This window comes from Dunckerocampus dactyliophorus, chromosome 21, assembly GCF_027744805.1.
Source record: "Dunckerocampus dactyliophorus isolate RoL2022-P2 chromosome 21, RoL_Ddac_1.1, whole genome shotgun sequence".
In the NCBI taxonomy this organism is placed as follows: Eukaryota; Metazoa; Chordata; class Actinopteri; order Syngnathiformes; family Syngnathidae; genus Dunckerocampus; species Dunckerocampus dactyliophorus.
Window position 1 is genome coordinate 5199468 of NC_072839.1, and position 16418 is coordinate 5215885.

The 16418-nt window shown below is 37.2% G+C and overlaps 2 protein-coding genes across 4 annotated transcripts; both read left to right on the forward strand.

Moving 5' to 3' along the window:
- Nucleotides 1-1368: 1368 nt before the first annotated feature.
- LOC129174301 (retinol dehydrogenase 11-like) lies at nucleotides 1369-5982 on the forward strand. The gene is made up of 7 exons (XM_054766158.1): nucleotides 1369-1424; nucleotides 3218-3333; nucleotides 3455-3610; nucleotides 3694-3798; nucleotides 5170-5379; nucleotides 5447-5639; nucleotides 5703-5982. The coding sequence occupies exons 1-7, from the start codon at nucleotides 1411-1413 to the stop codon at nucleotides 5803-5805; spliced, it is 897 nt and encodes a 298-aa protein (XP_054622133.1). The 5' UTR covers nucleotides 1369-1410; the 3' UTR covers nucleotides 5806-5982.
- Nucleotides 5983-6670: 688 nt separating this feature from the next.
- Nucleotides 6671-16180, forward strand: LOC129174300 (retinol dehydrogenase 12-like). 3 transcript variants are annotated; one of them, XM_054766155.1, is made up of 7 exons: nucleotides 6671-6793; nucleotides 7024-7139; nucleotides 11968-12123; nucleotides 12220-12324; nucleotides 14294-14503; nucleotides 15218-15410; nucleotides 15480-16180. In XM_054766155.1, the coding sequence occupies exons 1-7, from the start codon at nucleotides 6693-6695 to the stop codon at nucleotides 15580-15582; spliced, it is 984 nt and encodes a 327-aa protein (XP_054622130.1). In that variant the 5' UTR covers nucleotides 6671-6692; the 3' UTR covers nucleotides 15583-16180. The 3 variants fall into 3 exon arrangements, with proteins under 3 accessions (XP_054622130.1, XP_054622131.1, XP_054622132.1); XM_054766157.1 differs by having other exon boundaries at nucleotides 6700-6793; nucleotides 7004-7139; XM_054766156.1 differs by lacking the exon at nucleotides 12220-12324.
- The last annotated feature ends 238 nt before the right edge of the window (nucleotides 16181-16418 follow it).

Here is a 16418-nt window from a genome sequence, read left to right on the forward strand (position 1 = left end):
ATTTTGATTGTTAGTTTTTAATTCCTAATTTAAAAAATATTAAATGTAAATAAAGAATTAAAAAAATAAGAATTTTAAAATCATTTAAATAAAATTACATTAAAATAATAGTTACTGTTCATAGTATTATAATTAATATTCTTACTTAGCTACTTTAAATTACAGTTTTATCAAATAATGATTATAGTTTTATAATAATTATAAAAGATTTAAATAAGGATTTTAAAAAATATTTTAATTTCTTTTTTATATATTGTTTTGTTGTTGACGAAGCAGAAATTACACAATACCTATGTAATAATACCGATGTAATATATAAAAAACAAGCAAATAACACAATTTTAAATTTAGATAATTTTTAAGGAAAATAAATTTTATTTAAGTTTTGAGTTCCTTTTTTTTTAAATAACGTTTTAATAATTTAATAAAATTATTTTAATAAAATAATGTAAATAATTTAAAAATACCACATAAGTATTATTAAATGATACTATTTTTAATTACACTTTTATTAAATAATAATTCTGGTTTCATAATAAGCTATATTAAAAATTATAATAATTTAAAGCATATTTTTCTTGTTAATTAAATTTTGTAATTTTTTGTTATTGAGTCAGAAATGACCAGTAACAAGTATTTAAAATAAATAATATATATAACTTAAATACTAGATATTGTGTGTGTGTGTGCATTTTTTTTAATGTCTTTAAAAATGCTAAAGCTACAAAGTTAGTGAAATTTGAGTCACCGCCAAAACTTTTGGACGTGATTTAATGAATATACCGTGTCAGTACACAATATGTCATACAGTATACAGCATGACTAACATTTTAGAAGAAATGAAGCATCCCCTGCCAGCCAAAATATGAAGTTATTTACGGATGAGTCACTGATCAATATGTGTATTATATTGTCCAGTATTCATTTAGGTGCTTTTATTCGGACATTATCTTGTGTTGTTTCCTTGCAAGAATGTCATATAAACTGCTGCTACAGTATTTTCATGCAAAAGATGGAACATCGAGTGTCTTATTTACAGCCGCAGCTGCAGCTGCACTTCCTGGAACTCCATGGAAGATATTCCAACATTTTTGGGGTCTTAGAGACTGGCGGAGAAGCCCTTCCAACACCACGGAACATGAACTCTTGTCACATATGCATTCGTTTTGTACTGAGCTTTCATCTCTTGCGGGTTTACCTATTTTTGGACAGATAGTTGTCTGTTTGTGTGGCTTTTTATGAAATATGAAGCTCACATCGTGATCCCTTCCCATACCCTGATTGAATTGATTGGTTCCGATCACAACAGAGGGGCTCTTTGTACTGTATCTCATCATAAGTCTCATTTTTGTTCCTGTGCCTGTCTCATATCTCTGGAGCACAGCATCGCTGCTTATCGGGAGCGCAGAAATGCAGGCGATAAGGTAAGGAGCATCTTATTTTGTTACTGTGCGTATATAAAGCACTTTACTTTTATAGGCTTGACACTTGTAAAGCTTAGGAACATATGTATTTGTACCTCTTTGTCCCTGGAAAGTCCATGAGTGATCCTTATTAGGTACATTAAAGTAGAGTGTACCTTTAAGGGCCAGAAATGGTCAATTCAAATATTTTGTACAAACTTTTGCACAGTATTCCCTCGTTTATCACGGTTAATTGGTTCCAGACCTGACCGTGAAGTAGGATTCTTTATTTATCAATCACAGATTTTTGTAATTAAGAGCATAGAAAACCTGTTTAAGACCTTCTAAATACAGTTTAACATTATTAGAGCCCTCTGGACATGAATAACACCCCTATAGTCACCTTTGAACTCCTATTACCCAATACATATCAAAGGATGTGGATGTCAATGTCAACAGTAGTGACACTTGGCGTCCCACTCCATGGCAGAAACAACACCACACCTGTCATTAAGTTCACCAACAGGGAAAGAAGCTAAGAGGCACAAATGTCTCCGTGAATGAGCATCTCACAAAACGCAATGCCGACATCTCCAAGAAAGCACGAGGCCCGAGGAAGCAGGGAACGATTCAAAACACTTGGATCACTAATGGGAAAATCTACATCAAACTAAAAGGAGGTCCAGGAGTCGCAAGAGTGCTTGTTGTCCAAGATATCAGCAATCTGGTTGCATATTAAAGATCATATTACTATGACAATAAGGATAATGGAGGAAACACCCTGCGAGACAGACCAATGCAACGAGAAGGACTACACTCCATAGCAATAACCTCGACATAATTAATAAAAGGAACTCTTGTATACAAACCCAGCGTCACTCGCAGTGCAATACCGAAGAGGATGACGATAAATAGAAAGGGAAAAGGAGAAAAAAAGGGGGGGGAAAGTGTTTTTTTTTTTAAAACATGTGTACCTGTATAGTATATATGTGTGTACTGTATATGTATATATGTGTATACTTGTGTAGGTGCAGATGTATGTATGTATACACATGTATGTAATAGCAATTCATGTACTACAAAGAGGGGGTAGGATTAAATAAGATCTGCTTCTTCCTACTCCTTTTTGGACATATGCATGTTCGAAATAAATTAAACCAAACCAAACAGTAGACATAATAAGAGAAAATGATATAAGCTACTGTATAATATAGATTCCCATGTTAGCATTGGTTCCCTCCTGTTCTTTATTTTTTTCCTTTCTGTACAGTACGTCATGCAGTTGCTATTGTCTTCAATGTAACATTACCGACACCTAGTGACCAGTGTAGAATACTACATATTACAATATCTTATATTTTTTAGCTCATTTAGCCATTTTTATGCTTGAAAATGCTTAATTTAGGCAAAAAATATATACAATTTGCATATTATTCAGGAAGGGCATCCGATGTCAAAAAACAACAACGTGCGATCGACTCGCTGTGGCAACTCCTGGAACAAATTCAGTTGTTCAGTTTGTTTTAGATTTGGAACAACTTGGAAGTCAAACAGCGCCACTGACCAGATTGGGGTTGACTTTGGAGTTTTCGCTGTAGAAACCAATCAGTTTCCTCTGTGTCTGTGATTTTCAACCTGTGAGGCGGGGCTCCCCTGGTACAGTAGGTGCCCTATGACCTCAGGCGCAGCAGCTTAAAGAAACCTCTGAAAAACATATTTTTCAAACCAGCTTAGCTAGCATGATTGATTTTGAGTTGGTACTGACATGAGTACATAGGAAAATGAAGACGCTATTGTTGTTTCTTACTCGTCAGGTCTCTGTTTATCCCCAAATGGTCATCTGACGTGCGTCTAGATGGGAAGACGGCTATAGTAACGGGGGCCAACACAGGAATCGGCAAAGAGACGGCTAAAGACCTCGCTGCCAGAGGCAAGCTGCACAGCACTGACACAGTCATGGGGTTTCATCTCGGAATGTCCCTAATGTGACATAACCACACTCGTCTTGCATGGGCATGCTTGCGCAAACTCCCCATGTGACCTATCCCCAGGTGCACGAGTGATCCTGGCGTGCAGGGACATGGCCAAGGCCGAGCAGGCGGCCAAAGACATAATGAGGGCGGTGCCGTGCCCCAAGGTTGTTGTCAGGCAACTGGATTTGGCCGACACCAAATCCATCTGCCAGTTTGCCGAGAAAATCTACAACAGTGGGTGGCACTCATTCACATAAATATTGTGATGGAACTGCAGTAAATGGGGACTTGTTGATGGGATACTCTTTGTTTTACAGGCGAGAAGGCGCTCCACTACTTGATCAACAACGCCGGTGTGGCTATTTGTCCTTACGCCACCACTGCGGACGGATTTGAGATGCAGTTTGGAGTCAATCACTTGGGTAGGAGGCCAAGATCGAGGTCTTACGGTTGGGGTTTGGCCATTCAATAGGTTGATCAGTCATCAGTCAGTTAGCAAGATTATGCAAAAACTCTGCCTCAAAACTTTTCCACAGTGGTTGGTTGCAGTTTGGGATCAATTACTTGGGTAGGAGGCCAAGATCGTGGTCGTAGTGTTTGAGTTTGGCCAATCGATAGATTGATCAGTCATCAGTCAGTTAGCAAGATTACACGGAAACTCCTACTGAAAACTTTTCCACAGTGGTTGGTTGCAGTTTCAAATAAATTACTTGGGCAGGAGGCCGAGATCGAGGTCTTACAGTTCGAGTTTGGCCAGTCAGTTAGCAAGATTACGCAAAAACTCACGCCTCAAAACTTTGCCTGGGTGGTTTATTGCAGTTTGGAATCAATTACTAGGGTAGGAGGGCAAGATCGAAGTCTTAGAGTTAGGGTTTGGGCAGTCGATAGATTGATCAGGCATCAGTCAGTTAGGTATTCAAATTACTCAAAAACTCCTCAAAACTTTGCCACAGTGGGTGGTTGCAGTGTGGAATCAATTACTTGGTCCCGTGTGCGCAAAAACAGAGACAAGGGGTGAAATGTAGGGTGAGGGTTAGAGGTCTAAACAGGTCGGTTGGTGGATCGGGCATCAGTTAAGCCTCTTTCACAGAGATCCTGCCATCATAAGAGAATTCTCAATGCGACATTTATTCGTAGAACTCAATCTCTGTACTCCATCAATCAAATAATCGGACAACGTCAAAGTTGTTGGCCAGAGACAATTAGTTTCAACACCACAGACAGGGAGAAGAAAGTATCCGGTACCGGCTCTGTTGCAAGCTCTGAACCTCGCAACCCATCCATCCATGTTCTTCCGCTTATTTGAGCTTGTCTCGTGGGGGAAGCAGTGTACTGCAAGAGGCCCAGGCTTCCCTCTCTTAGGTTTCTTCGTCCAGCTCCTCCCAGGAGATCCTGAAGGATTCCCAGCCCAGCTGAGAGACCTCGTCTCTCCAGCGTGTCCTGGGTCATCCCCGAGGCCTCTCAACCCTTTTGTCCTTCAAGACAAAGCTTTTGGAAAACTCCGGCCAGAGTGGAGATTTTTTTTAAACTCTGTCTTCAGCCTGTGTTTGTGCGTGCATGGGTAAAACATCGCTTTTTTGGTTTGCGCCTTAAGAAATGCCTTAGTTGAACATGAACATAACAGAACATGAAGTTATTGACTTACGGGTGTTGGTTTCATTTTGTGTGGGGGTAGACGAGCATGCGTGGATGTTCATGTTGTTTCCTGGGATCAATGTAAGAGAGCTCTGGTTTAAAATAAAACAATCCAGAATCAAACTGTCACCACTTGTCTATCTGCATCCTTTCCCCAGGTCATTTTTTCCTCACCTTCCTGCTACTGGACTTGCTTAAACACTCTGCCCCTTCCCGGGTCATCAACCTTTCCTCCATTGCTCACACCATGGGCCGGATCCACTTTGACGACCTGAGTGGGGAGAAGAGCTACCACCCCGTGCGGGCCTACACGCAGAGCAAGCTGGCCAACGTCCTGTTTACCAGGGAGCTGGCAAAAAGGACCGAGGGTATGAAGATCTCCTTAAGTCCTCCTTAGTCTCCTGAAGGTGGTTCATTTGTGTGTTTGTCTTGCAGCTATGGGAGTGATGGTGTACTCAGTGGACCCTGGTACCGTGAACACGGAGATAACGAGACACATCAGGAGGCCTCTGGCGGACCTCGTCCAAATGTTTGGTTCTCTGATCAAGACGCCGGAAGAAGGGGCGTATACCACCATCTACTGCGTGGTGACCCCTGAGGGTCTGCTGCAGAACGGAGGACACTACAAGTGAGTCTTTGTCATTTTTTGACAATGAAGCTTTTTTTTGTAAAATGTTTGTTCTCCTTGCAGGGATTGTGCCCACAACAAGAGCTGCAGGGCGGGTCAAGATGATGGCACCGCCTTAAAGCTGTGGGCCGCCAGCTGCCACCTGCTGAGCATCCGCTGGAGATAGCCACCTAAATACTGCAACTTGCTGTTGTACTTTTACTGCAAGTATCATGCTAAGATACACGAAGGTCTGTGGTTGACATTAACATTAAAAGATACTTCTCATGGATAGTCTGACGTTTGTAGTACTTGTACACATGTTTCGGTGTTCTACTTGGCACTAAGAGACTTCACTTGGGGGTCACAGGTCAATGCCCACTGGGAACAAACACTATTACTACTACTTCAACCACTACTGTTACCACTCCTACTACATTTACAGTTACTATTATTAATTACTCATTAGTAATGTTACTATACTCATGTTACTATTGACTACTGCTACTACTCCCACTACTACCGCAACAAATGCTGCAACTACTATACAGTAATTACAGCTTTTACCAATAGTACTGCTACTATTAATATTACTACCACTGCTGCTTCAACGACTACTACTTCTAATGCAACTGCAACTGCAACTTTTACTATTAATAATACCACTAGTGCTACTAACTTACTACTATGACTTCAACAACTACAATTATTAGTACTATGACTATGAAAGCAACAACTACCGCAACTCCTAAATAACTTGGAATGCTACAACTACTACCACTAATGCTGTATTAGTAGTAGTACTACTACTACTACTACTCCAACTATTACACCTACTGATACAGCTACTACCACGCTAATAATGATTATTGTTGATAAGAATGAAACATGAGGGAGACAGGGTTTGCTTGACCCAGGATGCCATCAAGTGGCCAGAAGGAGAACTGCAAGAGTCTTTCCAAAACGCAGCAGATGATGATGATGATGGTGCCTGGAATTTTCGACTCAATTATGCGCGAGCTCGCTCCCGATTGGCTGAGCGCTGATGCTGTAGCGACAAGATGGGCGGGTGTAATGAGGAGCGGTGATGATGATGATGATGCGAAGAGACACATTGTTCTTTTGTCCGAGAGTGCTGGAAGGTGTTTGAGAGGAGGAGGAAAGATGTACTGCAGGTAGGACGACATGTTGAACAAGCTCGTGCCGGGAGAAGAAGGAATGTTGAACAACAAACATTAGCTGCGCGTGCTAATGTTGCTAATCACTGCAACTCTTTACAAGACTTTTATGGCACTTTCTCAAAATGTATCACGACCAGAATTCTACCAATGTTCATGGACTTTTCAACACATTTAAATTTAATGTACTTCACTGAGAGATAATAGTTTGTGTGTGTGTTGTTGAGGACTGTGTGCTGTAAACGCTGGTCGTGTGAGGAGAGGCTGGATGGTCAAACGGTCGTCATCACCGGAGCAAACACTGGCATCGGCAAGGAGACTGCCCGGGACCTGGCAGCAAGAGGTACTACTACTACCCTTACCAATACTACTACTACTACTACTGTTGTCACTTTATACACAACATGCTACTGTTACTTTTCCTACTACAGTACTGCTTGTAAACTTTATACTGTCAGTTCTTCTAGTACTATAACTTTTACTGCTACTACTATAACTACTACTACTACTACAACAATGACTACTGCTACTATTGAAACGACTACTGTGATACTGTTGCTTCTCCTCCTACTACACTATTCACTAGTGCTCCTATGACTACTTCTTTTGCTGCTACTGCTATGACTACTACTAATACTACAATTATTACTGCCACGATTAAAAAAACTACTGTGCTACTGCTTCTTCTACTACTACTTCACTTTTCACTAAAATTGTATGCTTATAGTACTACCACTTTTACTGCTACTACTATAACGACTGCTGATACTACAAATACTGCTATTAAAACAGCTACTCTGCCGCCGTTACCACAACTACTTCTAATGCTACGGCTATAACCATTATTACAGCTACCTCTATCATTCATTATCTACAATTCTAACAAGTACTTTTACTTACTGCAACTATTACAAGTACTATGACCACTACATCTAATGGTGCTACTTGAAGTACTTGTAGAAGTGATGAGACAATTATAACAAGTACCTTTACTTACTGCAACTGTGCTCAACTGCTCTGTTTTGCTGCCACTATATAAATAAAAGCTTTCCTGAAGCAAGGGGGAAGTTTCCTTCCTTCCTGAAGAGTTATTGTTTATTTTCCCTCTGACACGTATTACACGTATTATTAGGACTTTTTTCTTGTAAATTTACGACTTTATACTCATAAAATTACAACTTTTTTTCTTGTCAATTTACGACTTTATTCTCATAAATTTAAGACTTTATTTTTGGAAATTTGCAATTTTTTTCCTTGTAAATTACGACTATTCTCGTAAATTTACGACTTTTTTTCTTGTAAATTTGCAACTTTTTTCCTTGTAAATTTAGGACTTTAGTAAATTTAGGACTTTATTCTCGTCAATTTCCAACTTTTTTTCTTGTAAATTTGCAACTTTTTTCTTGTAAATTTACGACTTTACTGTAGTAAATTTAGGACTTTATTTTGGTCAATTTACGACTTTTTTCTCATAAATTTACAAGAAAAAAAGGTGCAAATTTACAAGAATAAAGTTGTAAATTTCCGAGAATAAAGTCCGAACTTTCCGAGAATAAAGTCAGAAATTTCCAAGAGTAAAGTCAGAAATTTCCAAGAAAAAAAAGCTGCAAATTGACAAGAATAAAGCTGTAAATTTACGAGAAAAAAAGTCGTAAATTGACGAGAATGAAGTTGTAAATTTACGAGAGTAAAGTCGTAAATTTACGTAAGTAAATACGAGAGTAAAGTCGTAAATTTACGTAAGTAAATACGAGAGTAAAGTCGTAAATTTACGACTTTATTCTCGTCAATTTACGACTTTTTTTCTCGTAAATTTACAGCTTTATTCTTGTCAATTTGCAGCTTTTTTTTCTTGGAAATTTCTGACTTTACTCTTGGAAATTTCTGACTTTATTCTCGGAAAGTTCGGACTTTATTCTTGGAAATTTACAACTTTATTCTTGTAAATTTGCACCTTTTTTTCTTGTAAATTTACGACTTTACTCTCGTAAATTTAGGACTTTATTTTCGTCAATTTATGACTTTGTTTTTGGAAATGTACGCCTTTTTTTCCCTAAATTTACTTCTTTATTCTCGTCAATTTACAACTTTTTTTTCCTTGTAAATTTATGACTTTTTTTCTCAGAAATGTACGACTTTACTCTCGTACATTTAGTACCTTATTCTCTTAGATTTGTTACTTTTTCTCTTTGAAATGTACAACTTTATTCTCATAAATTTACAACTTTATTCTCGTAAATTTACAATTTATTTTATTCTGGTAAGCTCTGATTTTTTTCCAATGTGGCCCTAATACTCTACTACAGCTGCTGCTGCTACTTCTACAGCTAGAATTAGTCCCACTACTACTACGAATATTAATCACAAATACTAGTACAGCTACCACATATTGTAATAGTACGAGTACTACAATTCATATGTCCATACTGTTGCATGTATGAACTAAACATTCCAGCCATGAAATAAGTAGCTCCAAAAGTTAAGCAGATTTCAAGCTAAAAAACACGACCCCTCCAGCAAAGAATCAAGTTTAATCCACCCCCCCACCCACCCATTCGCTGACTGCCTGCCCCCTCCATCTTTCTTTGAAGCATGTATGCATTATTCAGCCTCCTCTCTGCACGTAAGAGGGAGCGAAGTGATGCTTCACACTCTGACAGTCAGTAGACGGAAGACAGACGAGGCGTCAAAAAAGGGGGACAGAGGGAGCATTGTGAGGGGCTGCGCCCCTCCGCAGCCAGACGGGCAACAAAAGAAAGACACACACACATGCATATATAATAAAGTCTGCATACATCAATAATATTCCTTCTTAAAATGCAACAGGAAGTCTTTCAACACGGAGTCTATGCCCCGTGAAAACGGTTTGTTGTCTGCTTTATTTTAATGAAGTGAACTTGGCCTGCGAGGCAACGTGGGAGTTACTGAGTTTTCCCAGCAGGAAACAAAGCTGCCACTGAGTAATCACTCTCCTCTTCCATAATTGCTGGCCATGCTATTATGTTGGTGTGTGTGTGTGTGTTTGTGTGTGTTTGTGCGAGTCTCGCCTGTTGTTTGTTACCTTTTTAGTGTGTGTGGAGTATACGTGCATCCTGAGAGCAGCCCATTGATGAGAAAGTGGCGTCATTAGTGTGGCACATGAATGGCAAAGTCATTGTGGGATGTTAGGGTTAGCATGCCGAGTCATAAGGATATTTGAATTGACAGATTCATTTATGGCTATTTAATCATCTGTACGTTCCGTCTGTAATACGTTCACTAATTATAAAGCAGTTTACTAGTTTCAGTGTCCAGTTATATCGTTTGACTGGCCACAACATTAGGTACACCTGCATGATCTCAGGCTGTAGTCTTCAAAGTGTCCGTTGTTTAGTAACCAGCAATAGAACATAGGTACGTTTCAGGAAAATATCAGTTCCCAACTAAAAAAGGGAGAAAAACAAGTTTTTGTGATAAGATACATTACAAGCATAACTTTCACTTTGACACAAATTTTCACAATTTTCACATTTGGAACTTAACTGTGTGTGTGTGTTTGTGCGTGCATTAAAATTTCCCTGCATTGTGTAACCTTGTGCACGCTACACTCCTCCACGAGCTTCCACTTCCTCCTTGCTGTCATGAATTCACATGCCGAGCTCTTCGAATGCACTTCTGCCACCTTGTGGTCATTTTTATGGCTTAAAACTGCCGGAAAAGAGACATCCATGAGTGTGCACTTGCGTCATCACCTTTTTTTGCCTCTCACGCAAAAAAAAAGGTAAAAGACGTATAAATGATTTGGGATTATAAAAACATCTTTTTAATATATTTTATATATTTTAAATGCTGCAATTTGCAAAAAAAAAATAGTATTTAAAAAATTACAAATATAACAAAGCGACATAATTCAAATAATGTCTAAAATTAATTTAAAAAAATATTTTTAATTTTAATATAAACATATGCACACAAAATAATATTTACTTAGAATGTAACTTTAATTTTACATGTGTTTTTAAATGTCCAAATGATTTATTATTTTTTTTATTTGTTTAAAAAATTGTATTTAAGAAATAGAAATAAAGCAAAGCCGCAGAATTTAAAAAATGTATAAGATGTATTTTTTTTTTACATTTTTCACGTCCATAAAAAAATCAAAAAATAAAATGATACAGTATATATTTTTTTTATTGAATTTTATGTTTGTTTTGTAAGTGTCCAATAAAATATAAAAAAGAGAATTTTGACATGAAGCATTTTTAAAATAATGTGAATTTTATTATTTTTCATTTAATACAAAAAAATATCTAAAATAAATGATATTTTTATTAGAATTTAATTTTAGTTTGTTTTTAAATCTCCAATAATGTACAAAAATGCACAGCAAAAAAAGTGAATTTTGACATGTAACAGTTTTTTATGCGTTAATTGCCACGATAACGATTGCGACATTATAGTCGTTACTTTAGCAAAAAAAAAAAAAGAAGTTTTCTTTATTTTTCTCAAGCCGCTGCACCTCCCCTCACCTCCTGTGCCATGCCTTATGGAGAGGCACACTAATGACGAGCCACACCTACAGTGTATGATCCAGGGTGGTGGTCTTCATAGTGTCAGGGTGGGCCCCTTTCACGTGTGTGGAGGCAGCTTGAGAAAAATAAAGAAAACACCATATTTTTACACTTTTTCACATATGTTGGAGACATGATGGATGAAGTCTTTGGAGAGAAAGAAAACACCAGAAAAAAATAAATAAACGGACAGATTTCAAATAACGCATACTAATATTTTTTTGTATTTTACATTTTAATATCAAATATACAGTATATTAAAGAAACTGTATTTTTATCTATTTAATTCATTTTAAATAAAAATCTTATTTTTTTTACACATTTGTTTTGAAAGTATAAAAACACACAAAAAAGTGAATTTTGAATTTTTATCCAATTTTATTTTTATTAAACTACTGAGCCATTATATATTTTATCGTCACTTTAATTTTTTGTCTTCATTTTTGTCAAGCTGCTGCACCTCCTCTTCCATTCAGAGGCATGCCCCAAGGGGAGCACATTAACGAATAGCTGCTGTATGCAATCATGTTATTATTATCATTATCATTATTATTATTATAAGTATTATGAGAATATATGCTGGAAATGTACAATTTTGACCTTTTTTTTCTCTCTCTTGAGGCGCCCGCATCATCATGGCGTGCAGGGACCTGGAAAGGGCAGAAGAGGCCAGACTGGACATTTTGGAAGACACTGGCAATGAGAATGTGGTGATCAGGAAGCTGGATCTATCCGACAGCAGGTCCATTCGAGCCTTTGCAGAGCTCATCAACAAAGGTAGGTGGTACCTGCACGGCAGCATCTATTCATAAAACTTCTAGGATGGTTTTTGGAGCTGGTTGCGCTGGAACTCAACTCTCGTGTTATTTTTAGAGGAGAAAAAAGTGAATATTCTGATCAACAACGCAGGCATCATGATGTGCCCGTACTCCAAGACTGCTGACGGCTTTGAAATGCAGTTCGGAGTCAACCATTTGGGTGAGTCATGAACTAGAGAGACCACACCACGTCCAGAAAATCAATTTTGCCTCGTCGTCATTCACCTGAGGCGGTGTTGCTGCAGGAAACCGGTTGAAGTAATCGAGTTAAGGTGGTTACATAACGGAGCAAGAGCAAGGATGATGATGTTTGCATCATGTCGCGTACTGTACATTGTGTTTTCACCACCATCCTTCATGGATGGTATTTTTAGAGGAAAGAACATGCTGTGCTCCCACCAGCAGCCCACACACATATGCACATGCACTCACAAGCATACACGCACGACATGTACCGTACGCATGTACAGTACGACCAGGAACTTCCTTCAGATAGGAAGAAAGGAAATGAAGAACAATGGTGGCGAGAGGAAATGAGCAAAGTGGATGCAAACAAACACACGTTCGTGAGGGTGTGTCCTTGTGAGGGCAAGTACAGTATAGCACAGTGATACCCCGACTTTCATTTACACTCGGGTATTTATTTGTTATTTTATCGTTCATTTTAAATTAACACATTTTTACATTGCTTATTTGTATTTCATTTTTACTATTTTATTTATTATTTAAGAAATATTATTACTTAACAGAAATATTGTTTATTATTTTAGTGCAGTGGTTCGAACTGAAAATAAAAGATCCATGCACGTGCATCATGGCCAATTATGCTAATGATTAGATTGTTTGGATTTAATTTAATCGTACAGTATTTATTGACAATACAGGTTATTTTAGATTTGCCGTGAAACGCAGTGTTTCCCACAGGACCACATTCTAACTGCAAAAAAAAAAAAAAAAGACGCGTGCATTCGTCATGGCAAATGACAGTTTACCCTCATTGCATTTTGTGTTGAGTTGTTTGATGATCTGGAACATTGAAGTGTGACAAACATGCAAAGAAATAAGAAATCAGGAAGGGGGCCAACACTTTTTCACACCGCTGTATGCTTATGTTTTTTTTCTATTGGATTTATTAGTTAAAAACACTCTTATTTATTGACAATACCGTTTATTATTGCATTATTTGTGTGTTGTTTTTTTAAAATGTATTATTAAAAAAATGTTATTATTTCATGACAATGCAGTTTTGCAAAAAAATAAAAATACATGTGCACCGTGGCCAATTATGCAAATTACTTAATTGATTTACTATCGGATTAATGACAATGACGTTTGTTATTTTACATTTGCAGTCTTGTGCAGTGTTTCCCACAGGGACGCATTCTAACAGCAAAAAAAAAAAAAAGAAATTACATGTACATGCATCATGGCCAATTATGCAAATTATTTTAGTTTTCTATCTAGTAAAAAAAAATCGTATTTATGACAATAAAGCTTATTATTGTATTTGATTTTTTTCTATTTTATTTATTATTTAAAAATATTATTATTTCATGCCAATACAGTTTATTATTTTAGGTTTGCAGTATATGACAGTATATTGTTTCCCACAGGGCTGCATTGCAACTACAAAAAAATAAAAATTGATGCGCGTGTGTCAAGGCCATTTCCCCCAAATTACACAATAGAAAATAAAAGAATGAACATAAATATAATATAACCTAAAATTATGTAAAATAATATAAATACAATATAAAATCAGATAATCTAAAACAAAATAACATAAAATAAAATAGAATAGAAAAAAAATAGCAATTTACAAATTTTTTAATTTTAAAATTTTATTGTTCTGTTGTGTAATTTGAGTCCCATCATAATGTGGTGAAGGTTTCAAAATAAGAGTCTCCGCATAAACATGCATAAAGATGTAAAATTCTTAATAGGCCGTGCCAAATTGATCTGTGGCGGTCCGAATGCATTCATGGTGGGCCGTCACACATGAATGTAGAGGAAACACTGCAGTTTAAGACTGCCAACCACAAGCGTCAAAATAAACTCCTGTTAACAGGTTGCAACACATGCATTTTGGATGTTACAGTGTGTGTGTGTGTGTGTGTGTGAAATAACAGGTCACTTCCTGTTGACGTACCTGCTGCTGGACCTGATCAAGTGGTCAGCTCCGGCTCGGATTATCGTGGTGGCATCGGTGGCTCACACCTGGACCGGCATCCAACTGGAAGACCTCAACAGCGAGAGCAGCTACGACCCCATGAAAGCCTACGGACAGAGCAAACTGGCCAATGTCCTCTTTGCAAGAGCCCTGGCCAGGAAGCTGTCAGGTAGCGCATTTTGGCCTTACTGTGGCTCAGTAACATGATATCAATAACATGCGTTGGACTTACTGCGCTACTTAGTGTTTTCATGTATGCCTTTTTATGGAAAACCTAGTTTTATAACTGTCACTATACTGTAGGTGCCTAATAGGTGCCTATTACCTGACTTCCAAAAATCTCATTTGTAAGGCTCTTTAAACAAAAATTATTAAAATTAATAATTGTAAAAAAATATATATAATAATCACACAAATACTGTAACAATGATAGAATAATTATTTCGAATAAAATAATAACACATCTATAAAATTAAAAACAAAACAAAACATTAAAATAATGCAGAATTTGACATTTGAGAAAGTAATAATTGAACAATTGTTATTTTAATTGGTAATTAATTTAAAGCATGTTAATTCATTTTTAATGTAGGTTGAAAACTTTTAACTGAAGGATTTTTTGATAAAAAATAATAAAACAATAGTAATAATGATTACTATGAAATTGTTATTATTAATATTATTAGTTTTTTATTAATAGGTATGACTACAAAAATAGACACATATAATTCATCATAGTGTGGAGGGCTTGTATAGTTTCAAGTGTACAAAAAGTGAATACAAATATTGCATAATTAATAACTAACAATATTGATACAGCACAATCATAATATATGATAAGTGTGTACAGATGCACATGCACTGTCTCTGACGCATGTTGCAGGAACTGGGGTGAGCGTGTTCTCCCTCCACCCGGGTGTGGTGCAGTCCGACCTGTGGAGGCACCAGCACCAGTGTATCCAGGTGGCTGTGAAGATCTTCAGGATTTTCACCAAGACAACGGTGGAGGGGGCTCAGACCACCATCTACTGCGCCGTCCAGCCCGGCCTGGAGAGTCAGAGTGGGGGCTACTTCAGGTACATCCAGCTTGCTTCTTCCAGACACTCTTTGGGTCGTGTGTGACATTCCCGTTCATGTGCTTGCAGTGATTGCGCCCCTGCAAGGTGCTCCAGAACGGCCTCTGATGATGACTTGGCCCAGAAGCTGTGGGACAGCAGCTGCAACATGCTTAGCATCACCTGGCACTGAATAGTGGAGAGGAAAAAAAGGACTTTATGTCATGTTAACCATAAAAAGGCACCATTCAAACAGCGCTGTTGAGTACGCACTTCCATAGAGGCATCCATGTTACTTTGCTGTCACGTGCTGTGAGGATCATACATTTGGCGTCTTAAATTATTTTTCTGTTCACATAATGTCTCATTGTTGAGTATTTATTGCGGGCACCACTGAATTGAGAGGGGGGAAAACTAATCTAAATCACATGAGTGATTATTTAAGACCAGTGGAATGCGGCACTGGCCAACTGAAAGGTCACAGGCACTGTTACTTTCTTATTATAGCAATAGAATATTTTTTTTGTATTATTTTTTAAAAATGTAACTATTAAAATAATAATACATAAATAATAATAATAATAGGTGCTATTTAAATACAATTTTATTTAATTAAAAATAAATGTTAAATCATTTTCAACATGTCCGAAAAGGAATAGGAAAAATAATAGTTTTATTGAATCCTACCTTACCTATCCTTCATCCAAGCCTCATCAGTTACTGATTGTCTGTTCATCCCCTGTCGTCGTATTCCCATGTTCCCATTCTCTAGCGGAAATAAAAGGATAAAAAAATTAGAATTAAAATTCAGGTGAGTAGTTCCCACTTTTTAGGCAAACATATGCACAATAACATTGGCTCACAATGAGAAGACAATAAAAGACTATTTCTGACTTACTTATAATTGTATTTCATTTAACGGAATTATATTAAAGTTATGTACAATGAAAATATGTAATGATAAACGAAGAAAGTTGAGTTTTGTAGGTTTTGTCGATGTACACGCCATCCTATCGTGCTTGTTTCCTT